The 16,080-nt window shown below is 39.8% G+C and overlaps 2 protein-coding genes across 3 annotated transcripts in view; both read right to left on the bottom strand.

Moving 5' to 3' along the window:
- Nucleotides 1-625: 625 nt before the first annotated feature.
- cdx4 (caudal type homeobox 4) lies at nt 626-4,089 on the bottom strand. The gene is made up of 3 exons (XM_003445227.5): nt 3,416-4,089; nt 1,910-2,055; nt 626-1,028 (listed from the first exon to the last, which is right to left on the bottom strand). The coding sequence occupies exons 1-3, from the start codon at nt 3,849-3,851 to the stop codon at nt 795-797; spliced, it is 816 nt and encodes a 271-aa protein (XP_003445275.1). The 5' UTR covers nt 3,852-4,089; the 3' UTR covers nt 626-794.
- A 9,555-nt stretch (nt 4,090-13,644) lies between these two features.
- kdrl (kinase insert domain receptor like) overlaps nt 13,645-16,080 on the bottom strand; it is a 44,225-nt gene continuing 41,789 nt past the window's right edge. The window contains exon 30 of one of the 2 annotated variants that reach the window (XM_005467465.3): nt 13,645-15,769. In XM_005467465.3, the coding sequence (XP_005467522.1) occupies nt 15,586-15,769 (184 nt within the window). In that variant the 3' untranslated portion in view covers nt 13,645-15,585. The remainder of the gene's footprint in view (nt 15,770-16,080) is intronic. The other variant, XM_019365016.2, reaches the window with a different exon arrangement.

The following is a 16,080-nucleotide window of genomic DNA, read 5'->3' as shown; positions in this document are numbered from 1 at the left end:
TCAAACTCTTGGTTTATTGCAAGGCTACCAACTCTTTTCATGTTTACACTTGTGAAATCCTTTTAAATTCCAAATTAAAAGTAGATGCATTGAAATGACACAAAATTATGCATCAAAGGGAAAAAAGCCTCACAGATGATCTCCCTGGCTTTTTAGAACTTGTTGCAGTTAAATTTTAAATAAAAGGCCATGCTGAGATGATACTTCCCTGGCTGATATACCAGTGAACAGGCCTGCAGGTAGTTGGTTAGGTTTTTATTCTGTGAATCCCAGATGCACAACAATTCAGAAATTAAGAAATTGACAGATCTACTGCAAAACACCTTTTATTTACATTTTCAAAGTTGCCATTAGACGACCTCTCTACCCGTACCATCTGTTTGATTGACTCACAAAACTGTGCTTGAAAGCGTAAACGATTTGTCCAATGAGATTTAGCTTCACGAGGTCCAGTGTAATACTACAATGGCATGTCCCTGATTTCTCACGTTATCCACAAACACATACACGTCATACCAAATAAAAAAAAAAGATAGCCTATTTATATCTTATTAACTCACAAACGTTTTAAAACAGTTTAAAAATACTTCGATTTCCCCCCCACCCCCCCACCCCCTTTCGTTAAAACTATTCTATAAAAACTAATATTTGAAGAGCCTCCAGCGTTTCCTTGCTTTAAATCAGCTGTTTATCCGCAGCTTTGTGCTTCAGGACTTGGGTTCAGATCCTCTGGCTTCCTGTCAAGTGTCCTGTGAGTGCTCACTTATGTGAGATCGTCCTCAGGGCGAGCTGTTCTACTGAGTCACAGTCACTTGCTGTATATTCCTGATAGAGGGCAAGGTGTTCATTCCCTGAGGAGGGTACATAGAGCCGTGGATGTCCGTGGGACTGAGAGACGCCGGAACCGGCAGAGGGCTCACTGAACCCGGGTCACTGTGCACAGACCCGCTGCTGCCGTCGGACTGACCCATCTTCTTCTTGATCAGCTTTCTCTCTTTAGCTCTGCGGTTCTGAAACCATATTTTCACCTGAGGAGACGCAAAAAGAAAGAAAGAAAGAAAGAAAAATTAATTTGATGAATATTTTCCTGGTCATATAATTTGATAATTAATATACACAGCAAATAACGTGTACATCAACAGGTCCACAAAATTGGCCTGAAAAGCAAGTATATATAACCCAATAAGTGCCATTGCTTTTTCATTTTATTCTCTATTTTATAAAATAAAATGAAATAAAATAAAAACACCCAATTAGAGACTTTTTTTCCGAGCATGGGCGTTCCCTATTTTTTCCTCTATTTTGTCCACTGGCATAATGAAAAATAAAATAAAATAAAATCCAGGTCTGTAAAAATAGGCCTTGAAAGGAAATAAATAATAAATAATTTGTTGCTGCATTTCTCGTATTTTTTATTTTTATTTTTTAGTAAGGCATTACTCCGACATTTTTATTCTCTGATTTATTTACTGCCATAAAAAATTAACAAAATGACATTAAAATATTTAATATTTACTAAATTATGCATTAAAAGGATAATTTCAAACAGAAATGATGTAAAAATGTATAATACAAAGCGTAATTAAATCACCGAAATAACTACAAATAATTTATGTTTCCAATCATAAATTATTTGCAGACCCTCCCTGTCCAATAATGAATTTATGCGGTTGTAATATAAATACAGGCACATTTGGCACATTTTATTGCCTGACAATACTGGCCTACTTTTGTGGTTAGAAGCACATGTAAACATACAGCTTATTTTACGTATTTATATATTTTATGCCATGTGATAATTCTTTCATATAGAAATTACTATATAGGTATATTTATATTTATATGATAATTGTTGTTTCTTTAATTAGTAAAAGGGCAGAAAATAAAACAGTAATTAATAGAGACCAACCTGTCTTTCCGACAGACCGAGGTTGACAGCCAGCTCAGATTTCCTTCTGATGGTGATGTATCTGTTGAAATGAAACTCCTTCTCCAGCTCCAATCTCTGATGGTCTGTGTACACTACCCTGTACTTCTCCTTCGTCCTTGTCTTACCTGTGAAGGTGAAGAAGAAAAAAAACACATAGTCATGAAGAGGTAGTCTGCCCGTTTTTAGGATCATCTGTTTGTAGCCAAGTGGTTGAACTGGAAGGTTTTCCCCCCGGAGCAGGCTGCATGCCAGGACCGGTCTATCGACGCATAGCATCTTTATAAGCTGCGTCTTCAATACACATGTCTCTGTCTTTTCAACAGATACGCAGTTACAGCTTTTTGATCTTGCTTTGATGACAGCTGTAGTGCGCATGAATTTCAAAGAGCCACGAGTCAGGTCCTCCACGAGACACGGGAAGAAGAACCCGTGGGTTCAACTCAGTTCATTCTGCTTAAATACCCAAATTACAGTCCGAATGTGGGCTATTGCTATTTTAAATGGCTTTACACTTTCCCAGGTACAAATGTGTGTGTCATCGGTTTTATGTTTACAGGCGTGAAAAAAAAAAACAAAAAAAAAAAACTAAAGGAAACCAGTAAACCCACCATGACTTCGGCTAAAGGAGTTAAACTGACGTATGGATATTATCAAAAACCACTCCTATATGGCTGGATAAAATAGCTCTACTGTAAACTAAATGCATTCAATCTGAAATGCAAAAAATCCACATTCTTCTGTGAACGTGTATGTACTACTCCGCGTTTGAGATATTAGCTGTGAAAAACGTCACTCTTTCCGGCAATATAACTCTTGGGAAAGGAAGGGAGGTTGGCGCATATCAAAGCGAAGAGGTGCTGAAAGAAAAAGGGACACTGCCTGGATATGACGGATAACACCAAACACTGTAACAGAGAGGTCGACCTTGCATCTCCTGCAGTAATGACATTTACATCACAACTGGGCCTGGCGCCGATTCTTTGCACCTTTTAAAATTTCTTCCATGGGAATAGAGCAGCCAGAGCTGCTGGGCCCAGGTCCAGGCCCATCCTAACTATTATTTATATCAAAGTTAAGACATGGAAACGGTTTGTGTATACATTTTAAGTCATTGGTAATTAATATAGTTTCCACAGAGACCAAATAAATTATGATCTATAGGTATTTACGATTTAACGAAGTTTTATATTCAGTTTAAATTTAAGCAACCTGCAAATGCACTGTCACAGGACCGGAGTTTCCTTCTGCTCGTTCAACTTCTTTTCAGTGCTTTTTCCATTTTTCCGGTTGTACCCTTTCCATCAGTGTGGAGTTTGGTGTGTTTCGATGGAACTTGTTTGATTTTACACATTATTTTAAATGACACGGCCTGTGCGTAAATGGACGCAGAAACTCTAAGCCGCGCAAAAAACCTAATCTCTGCTGCACAACCAGCTTCTCTATTCCTTAAATACACAGAACAGCATTTTGGCACAATGGTCTCACCTGTAGACGACGATTGCGCAGTTTTGCTCATCCATTGGTATGAATTACGCCTTTCCCTGCCAGGAGAAAGTTGTGCAACATTAACGTTGTCCGGTGGCGGTTGTAATACCGCAGATCCCGGAGGATGCATATGTGCGTACTCGTTTGAACAGTAAGGAACCTGTCCAGGAGATGAGTTATTCATGGGTGTAGGAATAGTATTAGGGGGTCCCAAACTATAAGCACCCCAGTCCTCTCGAGGGGCGCTATATGAAGGTCCCCAGCTCCCCGTAGATTGTGGGTGCGTATCCATGTTTGGCACATGATGGTATCCAGTAAAGTCGGGGTACTGTGGTGTTGAAACAAAATTCTGTGGAGGCAGATTGATGCTTGATCTTCTTACAGGCCCTTGGTGATACATGCCGCTTTCTTTATCCAGTAGGTATCCAACATACATGATTTGGTTAAAAACCTTTAATATATTAAAACAGCTGAGGGGTTATGTTGCCTATTTTAAGGCGACATTGTCTCCCTGTAGCTGTTTAAAAAGCAATCCTTGTGGTTTATAGTCCAAATCGGTTCCCAAAGAGAAATGCAAAGTAGTTCCAGCCCGTCTCCAGCCTCACATGCTGTGGCTCTGTTGACAAGAGACCAAAGGTACACTAAGGCCTGCCTGACATCAGCCAACTCCTCAACTCTTGTAGATTTGCATCCAAATGAGAGCGAGCTGTCCCCTTGCGCCTGTCCTGTAGCGCGTCATCACAGGACAGTGGGCCTATCCTGAACATGAGTTCCTCACACCGTGAATAAATTAGCACCAGGGCCTATCAGCTGCACATGCTGCAATAAACCGAGGCAACACGTCCACAAATGCATTAAGTCAAAAGGCCTATGCGTAATTGCGCACATTTCTTACATTTGTTGCAAGAATCAATTTTCAACTGGAAACTGAGCAATGCTCTACATTAAAATGCAGTAATGATGCCAACATTTTTAAAGTCGTTCCCAGAGTTTCATCATATGATTACGAAATGTTTAAATCGAATTTAGATTTCAAAGCTGCAGGGATTCAGCAGTTTCCAACCACGCTTCACACGTAAACCCCGAATTATTTGTCAAGATATTCACTTGCAAACGAGGTGCAAAGTATGAGAGACTTTAATTCTTTAAGCAAGTAGTATTCCGTGTTCACACCTCAAGGTCGCACTTCACAGCTAATTCCGGTTACAAGGAAACTCCTGCAACCCCCTCCATGACAAACAGCGGCCTGCGACACATGAGTCAACGTTGTCCCCTCAAACTGCTCTGCATACATTTTTCTGTAAGTTTGCTTGATGCTAATGTTAGTGTATCAATGAATCGATTTAAAAGCCCATTTGGATAACTCAGATCTCTATAAAAGCCAATATCATAGATTAATGGACAGGAAATAGTAACAAATCAGGCAACAGAAGGCAAGCAGGGGTTCAGACATGTGTGTGCGCACAGAAACATAACTGGGGATGAAAATCTCATCTGGTTAATGGTGAGAAAATACTACTGAATAATAGAGTCGTTTCTTGACATGCCACGGCCCACTCACGCCTGTGATTTGCACACAGTGCAGCGTCTTGGCTGTCAGTCAGCTGGCTCTGCTTCAGGAAATCCTTTAACTCTGCATTTTGGCAGCAAGGGGGGTAGCGTACTGCAGTGTCGTGGCACTTTGAAGTAAGAGAAAGCTTCGTGGCTTTCCCAATCCATTACATTACAAATGACTAAAAATCAATATGTGCTTTTCTAATGCGTATTACTTAGTGGGATTTAGGCAAAGCACTCAAATAATGAAGGTGTACACAGTGACAACCACTTGTGATTTTTCTGTAAGGAAAAAGAAACTGCTGGAAGCAGACAGGATCGGGCATTAAAAAAACACAGATAAGAATCTATCTGTTACTTGTTCACTACGTGGTTTATTACACTCATACAAAACTACCATAAACCCGCGTCCACTTTGCTACATCACTGAATTGTTTGCTGTGGGATCACTGGTCTGTCCTTCAATTTCGGCCTTTCTGGATTATAATCAGACCCAATGACGCCCTCTTGTTGATTTCCACAGAACTACTGCTGTTGCTGTAACTTGATGGATTTTCAGTTTGGCAACCTCAAGAGGGCAGCCTCCGCCAATAAAACTATTTTTATTGATGGAGGAGCTTGAAATTCTCTCTCTTGTATGTCAACTGTTTTCCCAAGCCATCAGTGTACAGATGATAGTTTCTTGGTGGAGCTCTTATTTATTTTTATTGGATTAACATCTACAAGTACTAATTGCAAGTCCTGTTGTTAAGAGAGACCCAGGCTGGTGAAATAGTAGATATTCAAGATTGCCATGCAGTCAGTTCTGGAGGTATGCCTAAATGAGAAGTGCTCTGTCTAAAGGTTTAGGATGTCCTCTTAACTGCCCCACAGGTGGTTTAATCGCACAGCTACTACTAAAAAATTTCTAACGGGCAGCAACATCACTTTAAATCTATTAAAGAGGTGGGTGGACGAGCTTGCTGTGGATATATGTCCCTATGACTGAAGGTCTTGTCTGCATAATATTAATGCAATGTACAAAGACATGAATAATACATTTGTACAACTGATAATAATACACAAATGGCACCAACAATTACCCGTGAAAGTGTGTGGCACAAGCGGCTTCTATTCTTGTGGAATAATATAAAAGACTTTATTTCTGAAGTCTTGAAGAAAGGATTTCAAATCTCTGTAGAGCTGTCTATCTCAGGTTCAACATCTAAACTTCAACACTCTGACTTTTCTTCCTTTAAAAAAAGTAATATTCCCTAATTATTCCCTTCAAATGTCCATCTGATCGGGTTCACATCATTCTGCGTCAGATGGTTCTTGCAAATCTGTGAGAAAAATCCTGCTGTCAAGTAATTACATGCCATCAGGTGACATTTATGAAGTGAACCACTCTGCAGGAACTCTAGTTTGACTTATCTTAAGCAACCAGAGTGCTGAGATTCAGGAAATCTGCTCATTTATCATCATGGCTGCTGTCACATGGTTTTAGCCCTACAGATTCAGAGCATTATTTCTGGATGACATCATCAACACAGTTCACTCTCAGGGTTTGACAAGAACAGACTTGTTTAGAATAAACTGAGCACATCAGGAACAAAATGTGACCTATTTTTCCCCTCTTTATTCTCACCCACAACTTTCTGTTTCAATCCTTCTGGTATGAGCATTAGTTGGCATACATTCTGATATTTCAGTGGTGTTACTGAAATACCACTTCACCACAAAACTCCTGTCATAAAGCCCTTAAATGACTTTTGTATTTATACTTCTTTGTAAATCACGGCACTGATGTTCAAAATCTCAGCTCAGGTTCATTTTCATTCTGTGTTTGCATTCAAATGTTTGTTGCCTCTGAGTGAGGCACGATAGATACCTGCACTATCTAGTAAAAACACTAGATGGTGCAGTTGAGTTATGCAACGTCTCCAGTCTTACCGCTTCTCTTGCATGCTGTGCACAATAAAAATTCACAGGTAAATGTCTATCACTAATTTCATTGTGTTTGTGTTATGTATTATGTCTCACGGCGCTCTTGTTTACTCTCATTGCTGTTGTAATTGGCATTGTTTTAGGCTTGCTACTTGTTCCTGTACTAATAATCATTAAATAAATATACAGCAAAAGGCAGTCAAAGCTTATATACAGCATTGACAAGGTGGCTTAGATAGTTTCCATGATAATTAAAAGAATAATGACAGGGAAAAAATGCAGAAGTGCCAAAAATGAACCAATAATAATAGAATGTTCTCATTGTCTGATGAGCCTTTTGTCTTTTTTCAGGAATGCACATATTAAATATTTACTCACTGGTTTGACAGAGCTGGATTTGCATATGGGAGCAGAGAGAAGGGAAGCCAATTTCCTGCTTCGGTTGACCTCAGTCACCAATAAAAATGTGCAATGACTTCAAACTGAGAAACAAAAGTTACATCTCTCTCTCTCTTTGAGCTCGGCATAATGTAAATATAGTAGATCAATGGCAGTCAGAGGTGAAGCAGCCCAGGAATGTATTGATGTCTTCAATTTACCACCGCGCATCTCCGCGGGGGGATAAAACACAACTGCCTGTTACTATTTTTAGAGATGGTTCTGTTTTTTACACAAATTAACCGATCCTGAGTCATTTATAACGCAAAACATCTGGGAAGCACGAAATCAAGTTCTGCAGTAAATGTACTCAGGACAGAAATAGATGTTGGCAACGTGACGAAAATCTTCTAGCAAGTCGTTTTTGCAACTGTAATTGTTAGTCATCTTTTACTTAGGCAAGAACACGCAACACTCTGAGAATTAGAAGAAGCTACAACATGCATTGCTGGATCCCGATAATACATTAATTCCGCAGAGTTTGTGTCATATAATCCATTACAGTACGATAAAACAGTATATTTTAGATCTAAAATGTTTTTATGTGAGAAAGAAAGGACTGTCGCTTTTGTATTTGAGCGACATATTCATTAAGTCTCTGCCAATTTGTTGTTTTGGTAGAAGCTGCTTGTCCTTAGTAATAGTTGTTCATCTCTTCCCATAATGATCTTTGACAATATTCAGTACCAAACACACCACGGTACTCGAAGAACTCATCAAAACAGTGATTTGCTAAATATGGTACCTCTTTTTTATGTGTAAATCTAACTGTAGTAAATCAATTCAATTTTATTTATACAGCGCCAAATCACAGCAAGAGTCGCCTCAAGGCGCTTTATATTGTAAGGTAGATCTTACAATAATACATACAGAGAAAAACCCAACAATCATATGATCCCTTATGAGTAAGCACTTTGGCGACAGTGGGAAGGAAAAACTCCCTTTTTACAAGAAGAAACCTCTGTGCTACAACCTTTGTCACATTATCTGGGATTTCGACTCACCAGGCGATCACTTGATGTTAAAGAAGAAATATTACCAGGACCTTTTATTGAGAAAGATGTGGTGTTTGCACCTGCTGCCACCACTGGGACTGCTGGGAAATATGTGTCATGTAGAAACATTTTCAAGAACTTCAGGATATTAAACAAACAAAAAGAAAAAAAGGAGAGGAAAAGAAGATGAAAAAAAATACATTTGAGTCGGGTTAAGTGAATCATGTGTTCTGCATTAGTAAAAAAAACATTCAGCAATGAAGTAAAAATAGTTGAATAGTTGAAAAACACATTTCTAGGAAAACATCAGAAAGCTTGTTTTGCCGGTTTAAATTTGAATGTGACAGGCTGGCATCCTGGCAGTGGAGAAAAGAAAAAAAGAGAAAAAATGCACAATGTTCGCTTTATTCGCAGCATGTGTTCCCCTTCTGTCATTCTGCTCACTGATTGGAAACAGAAAACAGATCTAAATCAGATAGGACCGGGATTCTGAGCATCTCATGCTTCTGTGTGACTCAGTGCAAACAGGAGGCGAGCAGAGCTTATGTCTTGTGCATCAGCTTGTTCCCCGAGCCTTCCACCCTCAGAGTGAAGCGCACTTGCCCCCATTGTTTAGCGCCCTGGCGGGAGGTGATGGCTGTATAGAGTCCTCCAACACTAGGGGGGGCTGAGAAAAATGCAGCAATCAGAGTGGCATAATTAATGTGAACATGATGGTTTTATTTTGAAGATCAGTTGAATATTTGTGGTTTTAATCTCTTGTGGCGCTTCTGTTGGCCACCCTGCTGCTCTGTGGTGGTTTAGATGAACTTATTGTTCTTACTGAACTCTGGTCTCCTTTCATACACGGACTACATCCATGTGCACTGGGGTTATGTGGGTTAAATTACCATAAATGTTCTACCCAGAGGACATGGATAGTTTGTTTTGCTTAAAACGTTTGACATGTTTAACTGTTCCTTTGTGTCTTTTGTAGTTTGAGATTTCGGTAACGGTCCAGGATTAAATTTCCAGATAACAAGTAAACGGGTTGTTATGAAGTTTTGTAAAAATACTAACGTTCCCCTGAAGACCAGTCCTAATGACGGGAAATTATGACCCTGTTGCACTCTCAAATGGTAAAAAATTGGACTTATCCTCTTATATTAACATCAGTATGAAAGTACAGCCATGCAAGTTTTGCATATCTCTGTGTTTTCAGGCCCTCTATCCATCTACCTTTTAACCACTTGTCAAATTCAGGGTTATGGGGAGGGTCCCATAACCTAACACGCATATCTTTGGCCTGTGGGAGCCAGAGTACCCAGAAGGAACTCATACAGGCACAGCAAGAACATGCAAACTCAATAAAATAACATAGAAAGTCTCCAGACACTTTTTGAACCTTTTACTGTGAGGCCACAGCGATAACCACTGCATCACTGTGCCAAAACCTTTCAAGTCGCCGAGGATGTATCCTGCTCATTGTGATGGTTCAGCTTTTTACATTACCTTCATTTCATACAGGCCCATACTGGCTTGTATAAAGTAAGGTAAGAGCAATACATTTATTCTCTAAAATAAACCTGTGTAATTTTTTTTTTTACAAAAACAGGAACCTTCTGTTGACTTTTTCAGACTGTGTCTGTCTTTGAGGTTACAAAAAGCAGGATTACTTATATAACACAACCTACCTAAATGTTGTATTAACATTTAAAATCACTTATTTATTCACTATCGTGAATGACCAACGATACGAGCCAGACTTTTGTGTGATTTTTTTATAAAGTGGTCTTTTGCAATGCACACACACAGCAGATGAACAGAATGTCCTTAGGAAATATACAGGAAAAAATCCAGGAACAACCTGACACAGGACCTGAGAGATGACAAGCCCTTCAGTTTATCCATGTACTGTTCACTGAAGCCTCAGGAAGACATTCTTAAGGAGAGGAAACTCCTTATGAATGGTGTCTAGAGTGTCTAGAGCCATTTGTAAAACATGGTAGAGGTTGTGTCATGATTTGGAGCTGCATTTCAGCTGGTGGCATTTTGTCAAAGTTGATGGAATTATGAACATAGAAAAGTACCATCAGAGTTTAATCCACCATTCAATATCATCTGGAAAGCATCTGATGGGCAACAGCTTAATGCATGACAGCATGACAATGATCTCAAACACACTGCCATGCAGTAAAAGCATACCTGGATAGAACAAACACAAACTCAAACACTATCAGAATGGATCGGCCTCCAAAAGCATGACTGACAGTCCATGACCAGGCAAAACAGGCTCTTTGGAGCAACGCAGACTCATTCCAGCAATTCACCCAGACACATAAACAGAATGCTGCCTTTTATTGATTTTTGGGGGGAGGGGGATTGTTTTGTTTTCAGAACATCCAGTTCTGTTCTCTGGCTGCTATTTGCCCATGTGTGGTTAGAGGAAGCGGGGCGAGGAAACACAGAGCCTTCTAAGTGGCTCTATTTTTGCCTCGCTGTTTGTTGTTTTTTCTCAATTTGAGAAGTTTCTGAGAAGTACGTCCACACCTATGCTGTAATCGCTCTTCATCTCCAATGCAGCACCATCAACATCTCAACATTCCCATACCTGCTGCACATGGCAATATATTGACCTGATGCTGATCTCTTGTTTGTTTTTTCCTTTTGCTCGCTGAACCACAGAGGACCTGAAGCTCAAGTCTTTATTTAGCCGATGGCTTGTTTTTTTCACTTTGCTCGTTAAAGGTAGAATATAGTTGGGTTTCAAATGGGGACAGTATCCGGCTTATTGTTCTGCATTTAGGTGAGAGGCGTGGACAGGCCTATTCACCATTCACCTTCTCGAGCAGGGGTCTGGGAATGGCATTCATGTGGGAAGGGGTTTAACTTGTTGATTGGTCAGCTGCCTGTAACCGTGCATGATAGGATTTGAAGCTGTATTACAGATGTTTTTGGCAAAGTTTCAGAGGCTCCCTGGGCTCATTAATGGCCGTTTTTCAATGATTAATGGAGAGTTTTTGCTCCTGTGTTTGCTTTGGGAAGAGGCTGTTGGGAATGCTCAAGGAAGGGGCGTGGATGCTATGAATGCAGTTGTTAAATGAAGGAAACACAAACAGTCCACACTGTACAGTAATGAAAATTAATAATCTAAATAGTTATACAAAGTTTCTAAGACTTCACTGAGAAACCTGGTGCAGGAAATCCCTCTGATGCTCTCCCTTTTTAATCTATTAACTTTTAATTTTTTCCTCATCTGACAGGCAGATTTCAAATCCATAAACTTCAACTCAAAATAATCCAATAAAACAAGGACTTCACTCGGTTTTTAATGAGTTTAGTTAGAGCCAAAACACTTTGCATTACTTTTTATAGTCCATCTGAACTCATATCCTCCTCTTGGCTTTTCTGATGAGAGATTTATGCTCTAACATGTTCTATCTTTATGGGTTTTTGAGGAAAAACATTTCACTCTTTTTCTGCTTCAGTGCAACATTTGTCAGCCCACTTTGATTCATCATTTATTCATTCCTAAATGCAAGGGTGTGACTTGTTGTCTCGCAGGCTGGTAATATGCACAAAGGGTTAGACGGGGTTTGTTTTGGATACCAAATGTGCAGAAATATGACGAATTGTCGCTGGTGTTGTGGTATAAGTGGTATCAATTGCTAGGAAACTTAAGCTTTTTAAGTAATCTTTGGTTTTTAATGTAAATGAGTCAGTTGTTTAACAGCCTCCCTGTGGAGCTCTACTCCCATCACAGTGGCTTCTAAGGAAAAGTGTCTCGTCCTTGTCCCTGTATGGAAAAACACTGTGTGAATTTGCAGATACAAAAAAAAAAAAAAAACAGAAAAAAAACATGACAGTGAAGAATACCCTCCCCTTCAACATCCTTCCCTTGTTTGTTTGTATCTGGGAAATCTCTGGAAATAGTCCACATCGGAGGTTGTTGATATGAGTGACGTTGGGTACTCACTCACCTTATGGTAAACAGCAAATCCTATGAGGAGACAGTGAAGGGCCTGTGGCATGTGGTCAGACACGCCCAGTTACCGGTAACCAGAGGGTCCCATAGGAAGGCCGGTGCGTGGCGTCCACCAGTCGTGACCAGGATGATTAAAAGTTCCTTCCTTTTCCGCTCAGAGGGGCATTGTGCCGGTGCACAGACAGGCTGCCGACACCTTGTCCCTGGAAGGAAGTGAGTGTTTCACGATCCAAAGAGGACAAGACTGGCAGAAGGATGCACGAGTATTTCAATATAAACAAATCATTTCATTAAAGTTTGCAAGCTCAGATTTCATTAACGTTGAAATTATTCCCATTCGTTGAGTAAATACACAGGGTAAGGACTAACAATGACATCAAGTGTGAGGTTCCCAGTGCAGAGATTGGGAACCGCCCAAGCGGTCAGTAGATAAATCTGAATCTGAGGAGTCATTCATCAAGGTAAAGACTTATTTCTCCTACACGTTCTGAAGCTTTCTGTTTTTAGTTTTCCTGTGAAATACTAAAATAACTTTGTGCCTAAAATTTATATAAACAGTGTGAAACAACAAAATCAGTCCTTGCTGTTAGCATCAGTAGCAAGGGTACAGGGAGGCTTTTTGCTGCTTTTCTCACATTGAAAGACTGTTTTTGTCATTTTTAAGTTATATTCAGTAAAATGACAACGTAATCAGTATCCCAAGTCCTATTCTGGACTGTGCTGTGCACACTCTGGAGAACGGAAACCTCAACATTGATGTTTACCTGAAGCCCACACACATGGACCAGTCCTACTCTCTGACTTCCACTACAACCTTAGTGGGATCAGGACCCTGCAACACCAGACAGAAAATGTTCCATCCAATGCAGAAGGGAAAGAAACGGTGTGCCACCAACAATCCCTTCCCAGGCTCCTTAATGCCCACTCACATCTTGAGTCATTTCATCTCAATAGATCTTATGATAGGGTGAGGCAATGATCTGGAGAGAAGAGTCAGTAGAAGCAAGACAGAATATATGTGTGTGAATGAAAGGGAGGCATAGTGATAGTGAAGCTGCAAGGAGCGGAGGTAGAGGAGGTGGAGGATTAGACATGAGTATATAAGTGTGACAGCTCAGACAAAGATAGAGATGCAAGACTGAGACAGTTTGGACATGTGCAGAGGAGGGATTCATGGATGTAGTGAAGGAGGACATGTAGAGGTTTGAGATGGAGACAGGTGATCCGTTATAGCAAACACTAAACGGAGCAGTCCATAAAAGAAGAATATTTCCCTTTTGATCCACAGTCGTAGTTTCAACAAATAATTCATTTTTCCACATATTTCAAGCAAATATGAACCAAGCCTCAAGTAATGTATAAATATATAGAGCTTTATTTATTCACTTCATACACTCAGTTAACAGTGTTGGGGAACATAATTTTTTAAAACACTATAACTTGTTACGCTATGTGGACAACACAGAAGCAGCTCGGAAGAAGTTTTGAGCTGCTGGAAGCATTAGTCATGATTTCTCCAAAGACATGAGATAAAATACAACATTTACCCAAACTGACCAGATATTGAGATAATTAATACTGTTAAAGTAGAGGCTAAACTGATGGATCCATTTATATGAAGCTTGACATAGATAGCTATTTCCATAATGAACAGCAGTGATGATGTTAGACTGGCATGAAATAATGCAACAAATAACAGAAGTGTTAATTCATACTTAAACAAAAAACGAACAAAAAAGAAATAAAATAATTTTAAACATGTGATCCTCGACATATGTTCCTAATAATACACCTTTAAAATACAAAAACATATACTTGATATAAAGCATCAGTGCATAATTACTTCCTCTCCTCTTACACAAACACGCAGCCACAAACAAAACATCATCAGGAAATGATCAAAATATTCACTTTAGTTTACTCGCTGACAAACACTGTTTCTGCAGTGGTTAATGGGCATGAGCTAGCTGCATTTCCACGGGGTGTGTTTGCTGTATCACAACATAAAAATAAGCTCAATGTGCTTTTAAACATTGGTGATGTTACGCACTTAGCTGACCTCTCTCTCTCACACACACAGAGTTTTGACAGCCCGCACCACAAGCTTTACTACAACAAGATGAGGGACTGAGAATATCCCACCTCGCATTACAAACACGTCTCTGCAGAAGCAGCGTTATTATTAGTGAATACAGCAGCACAAACAGCATATAATGTCTGGAATTCAACACCAGGATATTGCATGGTGATATCAGGAAGACTAAGCTGGAAAATGCTTTGGTTAACTTAAAACATGAATGTATATAAACAACAGAGCTGGATTACTAAGTGACAGTGTCTTCAGCCTATAAATACTCTATTAGTTTAACTAGTGGTCTTTTTAATTAACTGTTCCTATGATGTTTCTAACTATGTCTGTACAGAAGAAAAATACACTTTTTTTTAGCTGGACTAATTTCAAATGAAAAATTATTTCTTTAATACCTGGCTGGAAAAGGAGGTGGATGAGTCTGTATATACAGTAACTTTAATGGGTCCATAGTCAGACTGTCAAATCTGAAGCTGTCTGTTCTTACTCTCAGCTCTACCCTGTTTCCCCCATTAACCTGTGATTTTCTGAAACCCAAGAGAGATCCAGAGTACCCTTCTTCTCTATCACTCTTGGTCAACCTGAGTTAGTTGAGCTGAATATTTGATGAGATCACAGGAGCCATGACCTCAAAAGAGACTGTCCATAATTAATGCGCTCCACTGTCTGCTTTTTGTTTTGAGCAAAAACGAACCTTCGTATGAGACAATGGAGCCGGATTACAAAAACAATTTCACAAATACAGTTTTTATTTTTTCCAATAAAGTTAACCTATTTTTTTTTTTTTTAAAAAGGTTTTTGGTCTGAACTTGAAAGGTCTAGGGAGTCCTCTCTCTTTTCTTTTAAGGCTTTTTCATCTCTAAACGCTGTAGCTTGTTCAAAGTGAAATCATTGCGGTTTGTTTCACAGTAGATCAAAGAAATACCTGAGCCTGTTTTCAGCTGTTTGCCATATTACAGTGAACGTGGACCGGACCAGCAGCTTTAATGTTGCCTTCAAACTGGAGAGAAATCACCAGTTCACAGCCTTCCTTGAAGTTGGAAAAAAAAAAATCACGGTCAAGCTGATTCATGAGCGTCCTTTCGTGTTTCACACTCAAGTGTTGCTAGAGAAACGGTCCGGAGATAAGAGTCAAAACAGAGGAGAACAAAGCAAAAGGCCTTGAGGTTGTCACTCTCAGATTCTCCAGGGACAAAACGGGAGGTTACACAGGAGGGGTGGAGTAGCGCACCACGGAGTTATAGTCAGGCGGCGGGCTGTGACACTCGAGGCTGGCGTCTAGAGACGAGTCATCCAGACTGAAGTCCAGAGGGGGGACGATGGGCTGGTACTTCTCCTTCTCTGCGTCACACAGCATGGACTCTTTACTCTTACTCGCTGCCTTCATCCTGAAGCCACACAGAGACATACCTCGTTAGTTACACATACTTATCGTCATAAGCTTACACCTCTAAATATGTTTTAGGATCAACTCAAAGTTACTGATTAAATTTAAACCTCTACGGTTGGGCGCGGTTCTTCTTATCTGTGTTCATACATGAGTGAAAAAAAATGAACATGGCCGGAAACGTTTGCCCCAAAAAGCTGGATGTTTTTTTCACTTGTTTGTTTGTATTTGTTTACTCGTGTACATCTATCTACACAGTTTTGTGCCTTACATCTCCATGGTAGTTCATACTTTGTGCAATGCACTGTACTA

Source organism: Oreochromis niloticus, linkage group LG2 (assembly GCF_001858045.2).
Source record: "Oreochromis niloticus isolate F11D_XX linkage group LG2, O_niloticus_UMD_NMBU, whole genome shotgun sequence".
In the NCBI taxonomy this organism is placed as follows: Eukaryota; Metazoa; Chordata; class Actinopteri; order Cichliformes; family Cichlidae; genus Oreochromis; species Oreochromis niloticus.
The sequence above is the reverse complement of the archived record's forward strand: the minus strand, read 5'-3'. Positions and strand labels throughout refer to the sequence as shown.

Excerpts from the sequence above, each read along its gene's own strand:
- cdx4 (XM_003445227.5), bottom strand. The coding sequence starts at position 3,851 with ATGTATGTTGGATACCTACTGGATAAAGAAAGCGGCATGTATCACCAA. Across the intron at positions 2,056-3,415 it reads TGCGCAATCGTCGTCTACAG|GTAAGACAAGGACGAAGGAG; the intron begins GTGAGACCATTG and ends TCACCTTCACAG. Across the intron at positions 1,029-1,909 it reads TCGGTCTGTCGGAAAGACAG|GTGAAAATATGGTTTCAGAA; the intron begins GTTGGTCTCTAT and ends GCGTCTCCTCAG.